General features: G+C 36.4%; 2 protein-coding genes across 3 annotated transcripts; both read left to right on the top strand.

The window, feature by feature from the left end:
* Positions 1-3,671: 3,671 nt before the first annotated feature.
* vgll1 (vestigial like family member 1) lies at positions 3,672-6,606 on the top strand. 2 transcript variants are annotated; one of them, XM_017473328.3, is made up of 4 exons: positions 3,672-3,905; positions 4,325-4,516; positions 4,684-5,019; positions 5,611-6,606. In XM_017473328.3, exons 2-4 carry the CDS (start codon positions 4,327-4,329, stop codon positions 5,649-5,651), a joined length of 567 nt encoding a protein of 188 aa, XP_017328817.1. In that variant the 5' UTR covers positions 3,672-3,905; positions 4,325-4,326; the 3' UTR covers positions 5,652-6,606. The 2 variants fall into 2 exon arrangements, with proteins under 2 accessions (XP_017328817.1, XP_017328816.1); XM_017473327.3 differs by having other exon boundaries at positions 3,676-3,905; positions 4,627-5,019.
* Positions 6,607-12,707: 6,101 nt separating this feature from the next.
* cd40lg (CD40 ligand) lies at positions 12,708-15,655 on the top strand. Its single transcript, XM_017473417.3, has 5 exons — positions 12,708-12,992; positions 14,015-14,149; positions 14,267-14,288; positions 14,388-14,465; positions 14,558-15,655. The coding sequence occupies exons 1-5, from the start codon at positions 12,804-12,806 to the stop codon at positions 14,920-14,922; spliced, it is 789 nt and encodes a 262-aa protein (XP_017328906.1). The 5' UTR covers positions 12,708-12,803; the 3' UTR covers positions 14,923-15,655.
* The last annotated feature ends 1,119 nt before the right edge of the window (positions 15,656-16,774 follow it).

Here is a 16,774-nt window from a genome sequence, read left to right on the forward strand (position 1 = left end):
TCAACAGTGTGCTGGTGCTTTAATTCAGCGTGAGCAGCGCAGCAAAAAAATAAAATTAGACTTGACGCTGAAACTCCCGCTTCACTGCTGCTCACTTCCGGTGTAAAATTTTAGCAGTGCAGAGATTACAGAATTTACAAACTGCAGTTTTGTCATCATTCAACACAAGACGCATCATCTTTACACACAGCACGAAATCGATGTGTTTCCCTCTTTTGATTGACCGGATATAATCGGCCCTGATCATCGGATGTTTTTAAACTATCGGCCGATGGCCCATAGCGTGACAAATTGCCTTTATCGGCCGATACATCGGTGCATCTCTAATTAATACCCTATAAGAAAGGGTGCAAATGTCAAGAAAATACATGTTGTTGATAATTTGTCATATTCTACAACTTCTGGTGGTTACACTAAAATGTAAAGCAGTGTGTACCTCAAATAATTATTTGTTCAGTAGATAAGCAGTAGATAAAATGTACAAGGTTTTATGGATTTTACTACACCACACGTTATAAGCAGTGGTGCAGTTGACTGTGTTTGACCAGATTTGACTGTGTTGTTAAAACAAACATGTGGTCTATAGTAGAAACATTGGTGCTGTGGACACAGGGCTATGAGTATAACTAATTGACCAATTTCATAACATCATAAATTTCTCAACCTTTTGCATTTACAGGGCAGATATATTGACCGTTTTACGCCCCAGTGGAGACACACATGAATCAATGCACTATTACTAACTATTCACCTACCTCAGATGCTGCAGTATAACAACAAGGAACAAAGTGAACAGTAGATATAGCCAGTGAGCCCTCTAAAAATAAAAAACAGTAAACGTCTTTGCTGCATTGTTGCAGCAGGAACACAGATGGGCACAGCTATAAACGTTCCACCTGACACAACGGATCGAATACCTAACACAGTTCACCATGTATCCAAGAGAGAGTGAGACTATGCTATGCCATAATGTACAAGATTGATCAGAGAGCTGTTATGCACATTTGAAAATGCACTGAACTTGTGATCTGATAAAATGGCATATGCTGGCTACAGCAAAATATGCAGAAGCACTAGGGTTGAGATCAGTTCCCCTAGCAGACGTACCTATTTAAAACTATCTGTGCCATTTGGTTCTAGTACCTGGAAAGCCCTTTAGCACAGAATACCAGGAGGCAGTAGGCTGTCACCTCCTTCTGTCTGAAACATGATTGAAACATTTGAGTCAGCAAGTTGCCTTCAGGCGCCCTCTTCTGGTATGTCACTATTAATGCAAACTTGGATTTCAGAGGCTGCAACAACAGATAGGAGGAGATGCTAAATACAATGCAGGCCATGTTGGTGCCTCTGTGCCAGCCCAGAGCACACAAATGGATCAGGGTGTGACACAGCACTAACTGTGCATGAGTCGCTGAAAATGCCAAAAGTGTGTCTGAAAATATTGGCTCCCCTCTTTACGATTTCACTGTCAACCAGCACCAAACACATGGTTCAGCCCACAAAGGTATAAGACCAAGCCCACTGACTATACTGACTGCAGATGTGCAGTTGCTGCTAGATAAACAGGCAAGAGAGAAAGTACATGGGCCAAATTTCCTGATTATAGTGCTTTTCAAACTATTTCTGATACCAAAAAAGTAGGTAGAATCTGCTATTCTGGAACTAAGAAACCTTGAAATAAACTGAATGGCAGTTATTCCTTGAAATAACTGCCATTTTGCTAGGTTTCTTTGGTCTGTCCCTCGATCCCATTTAAAAACTAAGGGAGATACAGCTTTTTCATTTAGAATGATAATAAGTCTTCATTAATCACATATACATTACAGCAGAATTCTTTTCTTTGCATATCAGGAAGCTGGGGTCAGAGCTCAGGGTCAGCCATGATACAGCACCCCTGGAGCAGAAAGGGTTACAAGCCTTGCTCAAGGGTACAGCACCTTGGTATTGCTGGGGCTTGAACCCATGACCTTCTGATCACTAACTCAGAGCCTTAACCACAATCACTTGCCACTAGACATCTGTCTTGTACCCTCAATTATCATTTTTAACAAGAGGCTAAACACGTATCTCTTCTCCCAGGTGTTTTAATCAAATTTTCTGCACTGTTGTCCATTGTCTGTCTCTATTTGGTTTTATTCTGTTTTCTATTTAACTTTGTCTTACTCTGTTCAGCACTTTGGTCAGCTTTGCTGTGTTTAAAAGTGCTCTATAAATAAAATGTACTTACTTACTTACTATTTTGTGTATTACACATATTGGTTGTGATGCGAGTGGTAAAGAGAAACTATTGATTGGTGACGATTTGAGACCTGAAAGATGGAGATTTCCACATACCCATGGATTTCATTGACTCTCATCCGCAGTCCTTCATCCGGATGCTCTGTTATATCTATTCTATCTTGTCATTCGATTCCACAGACCATTTGATCAGCTATAGGTAGGTCTGCATCAGAAAGAAAGAACAATTGGCTAGATTGTCGTGTCATGTTTTCAGGTTCAGACTTCAAAAATGCTTATTTAGACGGTCATACTAACAAATTGATGTTTCGAAGCCCTGTTATATTCAGTCACATAACTTATGCTTAGATTAGCCTGATACTTGATAATCAGGAGATCTTCTTGAGCAGTGTGTGGTTGTCGATAAAGGCTTGTATATTTATGCAAGCCTTTATGTACCTGAATTTTAACTGGTCATCTGGGAATTAGCATGCAATTCTTCATCAAATATGACCTCCCTGTACAGTACTCTGTATTTAAGTAGCCCTACTGGTGACATATTGCCACTTGAGTGCAGCAAGAAATAAAACGAAAGTAAATTAAACGGAAATATCATAATTATTGCGTCATGATCATAAAACAAACAATTGTGTTCTTCAAGAAAACAGGATAATTTTCGCTATATCTCGACATTAAGACACTGAGGTTTCCTAGATCTAGTCCTATACAACTATTCAAATATTAGTTCCAGTCATTCAATGTGTACAGTGATATTCAGTCTATATAGTAAAGCCACAGAGCTTTTATTCCTGAACTTCCCACTCTCAGAACACATTTGGTCCAAGTTGACATTATTTATGGGCCTACCTGGTTCTGTGTTATTGAAGTACTCATTCAATGGGTTCCACCCTGTTCAAATGACCAGGCAAGTAGGCTAATAAGCATACGACCTCAGTAATAAATATAATAACTTTGATAGGGGTGCGTTGTAATTTCCATGCCCTAGAAATAATTTAAAAAAATAAAATAAATAATATTCACAGACCCCCTGGCTATGATTCATGGTAACCCACTTTGAGAACAACTGATTTAGGCTACTGGCTTTTATTAGAGTGTGTATGTGATAATCCTGGGGTCAGGGTGGAATATGACTTGAAGTAAACAATATATCCTAGTTCACTAGTAGTCAAAACCTGGCAACACAACGTTTTTTTTCTTCTGAATGTGTTAAAAACCATGACAGATCTCTCCATTAGAGAGAAAAACGCAAACACTACACGAATCTACTCTTGATTCCATTTTACTGGTGGAAAAAAATTCTGGAAAGGTAAAATGAAGTGTCGAGAGCAAGATGAGTTGTAGTCTTGCAGAAGTCACTGTGGTTTTCTAAGAAGCGCGTTTTTCCCTTCAACGTCAGTGTGGTTTGACCAGTTCAGGCACATTCTGCTCATGCTGGGAGAACTGCAGGAAGAACACACCTGCATCAGGCATCATTAAATAAAGACACTAACACTTAAGTGGAAGCCCCTGTCTAATAGCTAAAGAAAAATACAATCCGTTCAACCAAAGGAAAGGATTCTGTTTTTCCTTCCAGTTAATTCTAGATGTCTAGATGAAATCCAGCTGCAGATTTTGAGCAGGCTAATCGTTTACTTTTCAGTGTGGAAATACCAGACTTCTTATTGCAGGTAAGTACGAAAGCAGCGCAAGAAATACAGGAACTGCAATCATTACAAATCTCATTGCAAATATTACAAAACGTCTTTGAGTAGTAGATCATCTACCGTTTTATTTGGAGCAATTCATGAAAGCAGATTTTATGCTGATTTTTCTTGAAGAAGTTATATTTCTGGTAGAAAATGTGATTTCTTTGAATATTCAGTGACTTGACTGTGGTTTCCCTGTTTTCATTCAAGTACAAGTCCATTTCATCTCTTACACAGTTGCAACCAATTTAGAGAAGTAAAGGAAAAAATTGCTGTTTTTTTTTTTTTTTTTTTTTTACAGAGGAGATTGAAAACATAAAACGTGTTTATTCATAGTTTTCACTTTTGACGTCACATACAGCTGGGTAAATTAACAAACACTATAATCTCTCTAATCTCAGTAATGGCGCACCAACCAGGGAGTCCAGTGGTTGGGAAAACAGAGGAGCAATCAGGAAGTCTACTCCTCACCTACTTCCAGGGAGATATTAATAGCATGGTGGATGCACATTTCTCACGTGCCTTAGAAAATATCAACAAACCAAAGAGAGACATCACTAAAAACAAGAAACCCCGCAAATCGGTCAAATCTGGTAACACATACATTTATCTTTAAATATCTTAATACCTTATAAACACAAGATGATAGTGGATACATACTGACATGCATACAGTGAAGTATTTCTCTTTGGATGTGTTGCAGAACAGCCAAGTACATGTAACTGGGACATGTCATCGCATATGTGCTTTGAACCCACAGCTTCTTCAGGACAAATTGAGCTTGGCAGCCATGAAGAGCTGCTGACAAACCCCCGTCTGCCACTTAACACTCCTGATAGCTCCAGCGCTTGGCACGGTGGTCCACGGCAGGGCACAAGTCTGGTGTTGCCTCCCATGGTGTATCCCTCTGCTGTGTCTGCTGAGGGTTTGATGGTGGCAGATCATCAGTATAATTCCCTATTAAACCTGCTTCACAGTGACCGGCCAGAACTGGGCTCCGTTATGGTATCCTCCTCCAAACAGGAGCTCATACCAGGCTGGACCCGGCACCCAGGATTTGGAGATCAGATGACTCCAGATCACAGCCTTGACTCTGGTAATGGAATTTATACATAGGTTTTTGGGTTTTGTACTATTCACGGTAAAAATACATTTATCATAGTTATAATGTTTCCAGCTTCAGTAGGCCTGATTTTTGACAGTACTTATAGTAAATTCCACTGTCCTTATTAATTAGTTCTAATCATGCATGTTAATATTTTATATAGGAACTCGGTTTTCCCTCAAGATTTAGTAGGATAATACGCCTAAATCTGCATATTTTTGCATTATTAATCATTTTGCGAGAACAATTGCCTATAGTCAAATCCACTGACTGAATGGAACTGAGCTATAAACCCATTTTATGACAATAATTCAACTGAATTATTAATGTAGAGCATGTTTAACAACAGAGATGATCACAAAGGAGCTTTACAGAAATCCAGATATAGACTTGGATCCCTTAGGAGCAAGACAGAAGCAACAGTGTAAGGAATAAGAATGCCAGAGAGGGCAAAATGTACTAACACCTATTTTTAAACCATATAATAAAGATTTACTTGAACACCAGAACAAAGGATTTGTATTGAGCATTGAAATGACCGCTTCATGTCTGTAATTTGTCCTGTTTCGTGTTTTTTTTTAGGTGTACCAATGATGGAGAAGAAGGATTTATATTGGTATTAGAGAAGTACTGTTGCAGTTTCAGACATCTTTACCTATGAGACAAAAACCTGATTCTCAAGAACACGGAAGTCTTATCTCTGTTTCACTTGTTCAGAGCTGTGAAATGTTTTACTCAGAAGCCACTGTACCTGACTACATGCAGACAAACCTGTTCAAGAACCAGCTCATCACGTAGCCCAGCACAGTGAGTTTGAAAAGAACTTCCCTTAAGCTACCTGGGGGTTGGTGGTTCCTCTGCTTGTAGACAGAGCATTTCAAGTGACTTTCAGACAGTTTGTGAAAGCCAGGTCATACCCAGATATTTATTTGAATAGCCTTTCGATTACTTATTCTTGGCAAGCGTAATATCAACATATGGACACAGATCATGTTAATCCATGTGTTAATAAACAAATAAACATGTCTAGAATGAAAGACACCAAAATTAATTTAGAAATAAATAATGACCATATGGGAAATTGATGTCTGTTATAAACAACAACAACAAACAAACAAATAAAAAAGTACATTTTTTATTCACATTCTGGATGTATGTTTATAGTTGTCCCCTTAATTAACCAACTCTTTTAATGTGATGTAAATCATATTGACATAGTGGAAAAGATGAAAGAAAATTGAACAAGTTTCGTTCTGCAAAGGGGAATCCCGAGATATTCGTCTGAAAGGATTCATTTCACTTGTGTGAGCTGCCTGAACTTCTTTTTGCTTCTTTGTGAGCCTAGGTGAAAATGAACTGTAAAAAGTATACATATATGAATTTAGTTGGAGCCCAACTGCTGTATAATGTGTAAAATAATAGTATGTGGAATAAAATATATATATGGTTTAGGGCTAAAAGTGTATAGAGTATAAGTATATGGTTTCTGTCAAAATTACAGTTAACAAGTACAATGTTTGCTGAGAATTTTTTGTGATCCACTGTAAATTTTGCAAATAAACACAACAATGTATTGACCATGAATATTTTATCCCGTTAAAATAAAATGATATACGTGTACAAAGTGGTGGAAAATGCATAAAACTCATTGACAGAGTAGAAGAACTGTGACTATAGTAATAATTCACTTGTGTAAAAGAAGTGATCAAGAAAATTACTATGAGTAACTATGAGTACATAAGTCATCTGGTGAAAAACTACTTGAGTAAGTACATTTTTGCAACTACCTTGTTTTTATATGTTGTCTACAGTTGACTAATCAGAAAATGTTCCATATATAAGGAATAGATTTTTGGACTTCAAATGTCAAATGTCGCCAGGGTTTCAGTAGCTTTCTATGTTCATTAGCTAGCTCATGTTTAATCATACATGTTTCTAGCATAGTTAGCTATCTAAGATACTCCTTACATGCTATCTTAAAAGCTGTTGTAGCACTTAAGATATATTTAACACAACAGGTAATGTTGTGGATAAAAATGACATGAAATAAACATGAGGGAGACTTAGTATGAGTAGTATGTAATTTTATTGATAATTCACAGGACTGGTGGGTGCGTAATCTTGAGGAGAGCGGTGGGGGGGAGAAAATGGGGTGCGTCCTGGGGACATGGGATAGTCAGCGAAGGTGAAGTGAGAGGACCACTGAGAGTGGGGCGGACTGACAGGTGAGAAGAGGGAAGAATGGTCGGGGCCCAGATCAGAGAAGATGACATCTTCCTCAGACTGAAAGCTGGAGGGGGGTTCTGGCTGTGTAGAGGCGTCAATACACACGTTCACGGGGTAGATTCTGTATCGGAGGGGGGGGGACCCCGCAGTTCCATTTCCAGAGGGGGTGCTGTGAAGAAAGTTAAGTAGCACCATGATATCAGCAGTGAGATGTGCAAGCTGATAATGAGTGTCCAGATCCAGATCCAGTAAAGGGGAGAAGAAGGAATGACGATGGGCACCAAGACACAGAAGCGGTATTAGGCGGATATTGACAAATTGGATTTGCACTTTAAAGATCTTTAAGAGTACTACACTATGGTTTATTAGTCAAAGAGTCAAAAAGAAGTATAAGAGCTGAGGAGTGCTAACACACACACACACACACACACACACACTCTCGCACAGTCAAGGGCGGGCATGTAGACATAATACACACACACACACACACACATAACATTATAACTTTATAAGAATAATAAAAAGGAGTATTAAGATATCATAAGGGTAATATCTTATAATAATAGAAAACTCTTTATAAAATACAGAATAGTAGGATATGTAGGACAGTAGAAGGGTAATATAATGATATTATGAAGTAGGAAGTACAGTAAACCGTTTTCAAGCAGTATAACTATATATAAAATAGAGATATAGAGCAAAAATGAAAAAAAATTATAAACCAGAAATACAGAGAAATGTAACTTACTCATAATTCAGATGGTGAAGATTCTTGTCTCGCAAGGAAGGCCTTAATTTTAAGAGAAAACCATGAGGAGCCATTTATAAGGGTAGCTGAGTCAAGCTACCCCAACACCCCCCCCCCAAGGTCACTCTAAATTTTTTTGTCTTTGTAAATTGAAAAGCCCTTTTTAAGAACATAATAGTAATGTAGATGAGCTCTTTTTTAACCCTATTGGTATTGATTTCATAGTCTTTTTGAAACATATTGGTTATCTACTGAGTAAATACAGTATAAATACTGGCGCTTAAGCTCAGGGTGTCAGATCACTTCTGAGAATTCTCATCGGTGTGGATCTCGTGTGGTGGAACGGAACCAATAAATCTGGACCCTTGCTTCTTCTCACTCACGGCTGGTGTCTTTTTTCTATCTCCAACTGGGTTCAGAGGTAGATGTGAGTATTTGCTTCTACGTTGAATTTGAAGTGTTTTTGGGTAATAGGCTAAATTTGAGCCAGCAGTAATCACTTCTAAACATCAATGGGACATCTTAAGTTTAATAAAGAGCTTTAATTCTGTAAAACATCAAAAGGTCTAGCTAGCTAGTCTAACTCACTCAACTAGCTAATAGCATACCTGTACATGTTTCTGCAGGTTGGGTGTTGAGCTGTGAAATGCTGATATCTTCACAGGTTTTGGCTTGCATAATTTGTATCAGATGTTTTTGAAGCCTTAAAACTGAAAGAACCTGATAAATTGGCCCATGGACGTTCATCTGTCTCCATTGTCTCAGACATTGCTACTGCAGATGCTTTTTGGCAGGAAACGGCTTTGTTTATTTATTTAAAATTGACATATACTGTATCTGAATTTGCTTACAGTCTTCCAGGGTCAAATGCATGATAATGATGACGATTATTATTATACTCATTAATAGTGATCATTTAAAAAATGTAGCAAAGTTAACACTTTTTTCATTCAAAGTAAAAGTAGTACTATGTAAGTAAGTACTAAGTACTAAGTACTATGATTTAGGGTATTTTCATATACTGTTTAAATGAACCATACTCTGTCCCTGTTAAAGTTCGCCTCACACCTCCAAGGTCCGGGGTTTGATTGTATGAACTGTATATGAATGGGTGTGTGAGTGTGTATGTGATTGTGCCCTGTGATGGACTGGCACCCTGTCCAGGGTGTACCCCGCCTTGTGCCCGATGCTCCCTGGGATTGGCTCCAGGTTCCCCTGTGACCCTGAAGAAGGAGTAAGCAGTAGAAGATAGATGGATGAATAGTGTAAGTCAAAATGGTTGCTTTACATGGTGCTGTCATTTGGCTGAAAATCAGAGCTGGCAAAACAGATCTGAAGTGAAACACCAGAAGCATTTTTGTTACTAAACCATCAAAATCAACTTCAGGTCAAAGAGCTACTGACTGTAGTACTGGCTGATGTGAGTGGTTGGGGTAGACAAAGTACCTGCATACACTACATACATTACACACATACTATATACTAATACTCATGTCACTGACACAATACTATTATTACTGCTGCCTAACAACTTAAGGTCTATAGCATAATTGCTAGTGCTACAGTGGCTGTATTAATTTATCTGACAAAGCCATTTGAGTTATTTTTCTGTTAGGTGACTAACTGGAGTTGCATATGTACAGTAACCCTTAAGTTCTTTATCTATAAAGCAAAATGTGAAGTGGACTGAGACCACTTTGTTTTCACAATGCACAAATCAAGTGGACCACAAAATGACCCACAAACAGGTCACTTTAGAGAGGTCTGAGTTCATTTGTTTGCCCACATATACACAAAATTTCGCTGAGCCATCAATCCTAGAGCACTTGGAACACTGAAACGGACTAAGTGTGAAAATATGCTCAAAAAGTGCTGCTACTGTGAACCATGTACTCAACCACTGTAACAAGAGTAGATGTAGTTTGATACTTTCCACCTATGTGTATACAGTACAAGAATGGTGACTGAAGTGTTCTGTAACACATTCTGAGCACAGACCAATCCCTCAGCTAAATCATGTGACTCTGGAACTCTAAAAAGGACAAGAACTTGGGCTGGAGTCCAGGCCACCACTAAAATCTCTTGTAGGAGTTGTCGAATATTAGGGAGGAGACTACAAGAAGTTCTGGTATGATCTTTCTGCCAAATCTTAGTTATTTAATTATATTATTTGTCACAACATTGCCATCTAGTGAAAGACCATGTGTACTGTCTTATCAGTGATCAGAAAAATGGTGGAAACATTTTTGACACTTAAAAGACAAAAATTCTTAATTACATTTTGAAGAAAAAAAAAAAAAAATTTTATGTTATTTCTCTTGATTAGCCTAAATGAGATCTTCCAAGATAAGACTGAAAATATTATCTCCACTTCATCCTTATGGTGTGTTCAACTAAAACTGGATCTATATATACCACCTAGATTATCTTGGTTTTGTAGTTACCCTCATCTATTATTGGTGACTTCATAAAATCAGCAAAAATGATTGCATGAAATAAATATTACACAACCTTTCCATTCAAACTAAAGGACAAAAAAAAAAAATCGCATTAGAAATAGTTAGTAATTTTTTTTTCTAATTAGTATTTTCTCAAAAAAATATACCAATTTTGTGATACCCATATGAAATATTTTTTAACAAAAGGTCACAAATGGATGAAAAGCATATTATTTTTCATTAGCTCTACATCCCAAGGAACTATATTGTTGCATTCATGCCCTGTTTCTTTGGGGTATAAATAGAAGGTTACCCACATGTAAAATTCCTTTATCTTCCATTACTATAGGAAAACCCAAAGAACTTTCAACAGAAAAGTGACAAATGAATGTCGATCAGCACCCATTAGGTACTGTATATACAACCCCACTTCCAAAAAAGTTGGGACTCTGTGTGAAATGTAAATAATTTTGACATTTTATACAGCATTCCAACTTTTTTGAAATTGGGCTTGTATATATAAAATACATAAGCAATGAAAAATACCATTCACCAGAATTAGGGCCATAACTGAAAGTTTCACGTGTCTGAAACAGCAGGAAATTTCAGAAAGAGTTCAAAGACCACAGTTTTAGAATTGTGTGTAGTTGAGTCTTAGTTGTCAAGTTTTGAAATCAGCTGTTAAACACCAAGAAGCTGTTTGCAAGAAGCCCTTCTTCAGAACGTCTCAGAAAATACAGCACATGAACTTCACCTAGCATCATTAGCGCTATAACTGGCATTACGTTTTGTGGTCAGATGAGAAGGAAAAACATAACCGCTGACAACTACTGCAAATATGGAGGTGGAACGTTGATGATTTGGTGGTTTAGGGGCTTGTGTGAATATTAATAGCATCGTGAATTCTATTAAATACCAGGTTATTTCTGCACAAAACCTGGATGCCAAATGCTTTAGACTTGCCCATAAATAGAGCTTTCACCAAGATGACGAGTCATACATACTTCCAAATCAACACAGATATGTTGAAAGAAGTCAAAATTAAGTGTGTTCACTGAACAAAAAGACAGCTCTAGTATTTAGTATCTAGTATTCTTATCTTCTTCTTATTAACATCACAGGAAACCAAATGTAATTTGAAATTATTCAACCAATTTTAAGCCATTTGTACTCAAATAGTTTTGTTTTATTGGCAGATAATTTTGCTCATTTCAAGCATTTATTTCTATCTGCCAGTAGAATAAGAAAACTACAAGCTTGAAATGACAACATAATGTCTAGAAATAGGTTTAATGATCTTTATTTGGTTTATTGTTATCTTGTAATGCGTAATACTAGATACATTTGCAATATATATTCAAGATATTTTCATTCGCTAAGATGACTTTTTTTTGTTGCAGTGTTGCAATGACCATCTCAGTCTCTCTATTTAAACCCTATTGAAAACCTGTGCTCTGAAGTCCACACGTACAAACCTAAGAATATAAACGAGCTAAAATATTCAGCATGGAGATGTGGACCAAGAAGAAACATGAAAGTATGAAAGCGTTTGCGAATTCAGCTGCAGAAACACACAGTTTTCCAGGTGGTGGAAATCAAGTGAGGATTTTGATGAACGAATTTTGTGTGAACGGAACATTCTGGGCCATTACTGATTCGGCACTTGTTGACATATATATATATATATATATATATATATATATATATATATATATATATATATATATATATATATATATATATATATATATATAGCCATGGGCCTTTTTAAAAATATCCATTTAGAGTGTATATGCAGAGTATCACCAGAGCAGTCCACGTGTTCGTATGAGGCCTGGCTTCCTGAGAGTAGCTGTCTGTGTCAGGCTTTCAGCCGCATGTCATTGCAGTATATTTTCAGCAATACTAGGGTAACGATACATAAAGAATTATTTTTGTTTTGGTTGATTCTATTTTGTCCAATCTCCATGGTAAATATACAATCCCATATATTTTTGTTGTTTCGGTTGAGAGGGAGTTAAGGGATACATGAAGTTGCTAAAAATCTTCACAGTAAATGCTGTCATTGTAAAAATTGATGGGCAGGAAAAAAAAAGAAAAGAAAAAAAACTAAACTAAACAAAAAACAAAACAAACACATAAAAAAACAACCCACTTCCACAAACCAAAGTTTGATTAACAAAAAAGGGGATCTGTGTCTGAAAATACACACACACACATTCACACAGTCTGCTTGCCTATCAGACAAGTTCAGAGCTTCCAGGAAGTTGCATTCAGATGAAGTGTTGTGTTGGTGGAGGACATTCTTCAGACCTGTATGGGTGGATCTGGTGTTCACATCGCGGATCCTGCTGCCTGCAAATATGTCTACTATGATAAACACCTTTCACAGCAGCTTCAATCCTCCACCGGTACCTCCAAGGCAAGGCCACAGAGGAGGACCAGCGCTCCCATCAAACACACCATTAGTCAAGTTCTTGTCGGTGCTGCTGCTGCTGCTAATGATACAGACGTTTGGAGGGTTTCTCTACCTGTTCCATGCAATCAACAGGGTATGCATTCATAAACTTAATGATTATGGGTTTATATCACACAGGAAAATGTCTGCTAGTCTGAAAAAAACGTGTGTTTTCGAGTACAGTCTTAGATATGTTATATATATATTTTTTCCTTAAATACTTCATATTACAATGCTTTTCAATTTAAATATTTAAATTCTATTTCTTTGTGATGTTGTTTGACTTCTTGGAGATATATAGAGAAGTTTTATAAGGATATGCTGATAAAATAAAATTCAATAAGCCTTTTTTTTCCCCACCATTGTGTCATAGAGGAAAGCCAACAACGATGATACATTTTAGATTCAATTTTGATTCACGTTATATATATTTATCAGTATGGGGTATTCATCATACAGGTTATACACTGTTAAAGAACATATTTTATGTGAAATTGTCATAGAAAAAAAAATATTGTTTCATGGTTTCTTGAGTCATGTGGTTTGATGAGCAAACAAGCGTGATCGACTTCAAAGGAACAAACCCCTTAACAATGATCTAATCATTAAGACATTGTTATGAAATGTCTCAAACTATAGACATCTTGAATTTCTAGGAAAAAAAAAGCTTTCTCTGCTGCTTAAGTGATGAAAGATTTTTGATAACTCACGCATTTACTAGAATATGAATTCTGAGAAGACATCATAAAGTACGCCCTCCCCATATTCTGATTCGGCTATGAATAAGATACATTTATATGATTGGAAATTTTCATTTCATTTTTGAATTAGATCAAATTTGTATGTTTTTCCGTAAGTGCACAAAGGATATAATGATCACAAATCATGGTAGGGATAATAGTCATAATTAAACTTTGAAAAATCAACAACTTTTTCCACATTTAACTCACCATAGCGAACAAAATCGAAACGCCTCAATTCAAAACACCGATACGAATAATTATTTTCACATACACGTTTTTATATGCAACAATAGGTTGTGAGAAGTGTGGTTTTGAGTGAATACTGAATGCATACATGCATGTTCACAAGAGGCTTTTCCTGTGTTAATGGCAGCTGCAGGACAGACTCAACGATAACGAGATAAGCACACTAAAACAACTACAGCAGTGTGCTGAAAACAACCTAAACTCTGAAGACCTACAGTACTGCAGCAAGATCGTTGAGAACTACAAGACTGTCATAAAAAAGGTATGCAAGATTCTTTTTGGACCTTCAGTTAGGACATTGTTAAACCTTTACAGTATTTTTCTTTCGCAATAATGGGGCTCACTCTCAATAATATCTATGTTTCGATCCCTTTTCTAGGTCTCTCAAACTGAAGGAAGAGGTTGGTACATTTTTATGTCTTGCTTCAGAATGCAGAAACATGTGAACATCTTGTTTTAGATGGGTCTGAGCTGACCATTACCTTGTTCCCTTCTTATAGTGGCTTTGTTGACTGAAACAGGATCCTCCACTATACCTCAAGCAAGGATGGTGCTAGGTTCAAATTCACAAACTGAAGGTAAGGATATTCACTCATTTTAGATCCTGTCCTTGTGATGTAAAATTTTTTTTTTTTTTTTTTAATCTATCCCGTTATGGCTTTTTCCTCAGTGAGGGACCAGTCCAATACCCTGTTGTGGGACCTAAACTTCTCTGTGAAGGAAAAGATCAGCCTCAGTACATCAGGAGTCCTGACAATTCGCTACCCTGGATATTATTTGATCCAATCTCAAGTCACCTTTTCCAAAGCGCATGAAAAAGCACCACTCAAGCAAACCATATGGACCAAAAATAGCAAACTGCTCGAGTCCTACTGCAGCTTGCCTCGGAACAGTGCGATACCTGATTTGTGCACTTCCTCGCAGACAGGGGTGTTCAGACTTGAGAAGGATCAGACGCTGTTTCTTAATGTAACCGACAGGCACTTGGTGCACTCTGACTCTACCACGTTTGGATTGTTCAGGCTACAAGACTGAGTGCAGACTAACTGAAAACTAAGAGGATCTACTAGCACAAAACAAAATGGATATGAGCTATAACTGACTCCATTTTTACAGATGTACATGGATAACCATATGAAATTTGAGTATTTGAAACTATTCGAAAAAGAAGGCTGGAACTTCAACTAAAAAGAAGAGCTTGTTCCTTAAATTTAAGAGGAAACTCTGACACACCATTATAAGGAAGTGGAACATTAACTGGATTCACAGGAAAAAAGGATAATGTGTGCCACATTATCAAATGTGTAATTTGTCAGAAATTATAAACGTGTGGTTCAAAGAAGTGTTGTAAACGTAACCTTTGTTGAATATTCTCAATGTATTACTACCAAAATAATTTATTGATGTTCTCTGTTATCTGCTGTCATACCTATATTTATGAAAGGGGAAATCCAGCCTGAAAGACTACTCTTATTTAATACCTTCTGTGTCATTTGAAATCATCACGATTAAGCTGTTCTTGGTCAGAACGTGACACTACATATAATAGAAACCATTCTGGTTAGGCCAGAAAAAACCTGTGTTTCAATCTAAATTGGTATATGGTCTTGTTATATGGCAGAAAAGATTACAATGTATTTCTAAAATGAGCGGTGTCACATTAAAACTTAATAAACCACAGATGGCAAGTAGGATTTTTAAATGGAAGTTCCTTCTGTCCAAATATGTATTTATATTTTTGTATTAAAATACAATTTTCTAAATCAAATGCATAATTTTGTTTCTATTCTGATTTGCAGGCTTTAAAAAAAAAAATATTATGGTAAAATGTGAGAAATGTGTGAGAAGAACGCATATTATATATATATATATATATATATATACACACATATATATATATACACATACACACACACACGTATATACATACACACACATTTTATATATATATATATATATATATATATATATATATATATATATATATATATATATATATATATATATATATATATATATATATATATATATATATATATATATATATTTATTCAAAGCCAAATAGGCTTTTTAAAAAATGTTATGGTAATATGTGAGAAATATGTGAGAAGAACGCATATAATTATATTATATTATATTATATTATATATATATATATATATATATATATATATATATATATATATATATATTTGAGTCCAAACAGTCCCTACTAGTGTTTGATCAGCAATCATGCCTAATGCCTACCTACATAAAATCTAAATTTCGAAGCATTAGACATGACAACGACTTTTTTTTTTTACTCTCTTTTTTTCTGTGTAACCACAGAAATGCTAGGCTCCCCCTCCCCCTATACTTTCCAGAGAGCACGAGCACTGATCTGACCTTATCATTTAAAGACAATTTCTCCACCGATGCCTGTTTCACTTCAATGTTTGAAAAAGCTTTCCACAGATTAAGAAGTGAAATAAATCAGTGTCTCATCCATTCTAAAATGGAGAAGCTGACATGATGTATTTGAGAAATATTATATTATATTATAATATATATATATATATATATATTTAGAACTCTAATATCACCGGCTGCCAAACACCCACCAAACTCTTATAATTATGCAAGTTTCCAATCGGCACATGAGCAGAATACCACAAAGAAGCAACTAATACTGTGTATTTTACTGCACTTCATTTCCCACCATGGAAAGAGTGAGTGACACAATGTACAACAAGCTCCGGGACACGTTTTTCTACTGTTACAGGAAGAATTCAATCAGCCACACTCATTCCATTCTCTCACACGTTCTCTGTTCATTTTACCTTTTCCTTTTAGTCAAAATCTGCATGAACGGAGTTAAAGGTTATACTTATGTAAACTGGAATGTTAA

The sequence above is a fragment of the Ictalurus punctatus genome, chromosome 8 (genome assembly GCF_001660625.3).
Source record: "Ictalurus punctatus breed USDA103 chromosome 8, Coco_2.0, whole genome shotgun sequence".
NCBI classification, from domain to species: domain Eukaryota; kingdom Metazoa; phylum Chordata; class Actinopteri; order Siluriformes; family Ictaluridae; genus Ictalurus; species Ictalurus punctatus.

Excerpts from the sequence above, each read along its gene's own strand:
- vgll1 (XM_017473327.3), top strand. The coding sequence starts at position 4,327 with ATGGCGCACCAACCAGGGAGTCCAGTGGTTGGGAAAACAGAGGAGCAA. Across the intron at positions 4,517-4,626 it reads CCGCAAATCGGTCAAATCTG|AACAGCCAAGTACATGTAAC; the intron begins GTAACACATACA and ends GATGTGTTGCAG. Across the intron at positions 5,020-5,610 it reads AGATCACAGCCTTGACTCTG|GTGTACCAATGATGGAGAAG; the intron begins GTAATGGAATTT and ends GTTTTTTTTTAG.
- cd40lg (XM_017473417.3), top strand. The coding sequence starts at position 12,804 with ATGTCTACTATGATAAACACCTTTCACAGCAGCTTCAATCCTCCACCG. Across the intron at positions 14,150-14,266 it reads ACAAGACTGTCATAAAAAAG|GTCTCTCAAACTGAAGGAAG; the intron begins GTATGCAAGATT and ends TCCCTTTTCTAG. Across the intron at positions 14,466-14,557 it reads TTCAAATTCACAAACTGAAG|TGAGGGACCAGTCCAATACC; the intron begins GTAAGGATATTC and ends CTTTTTCCTCAG.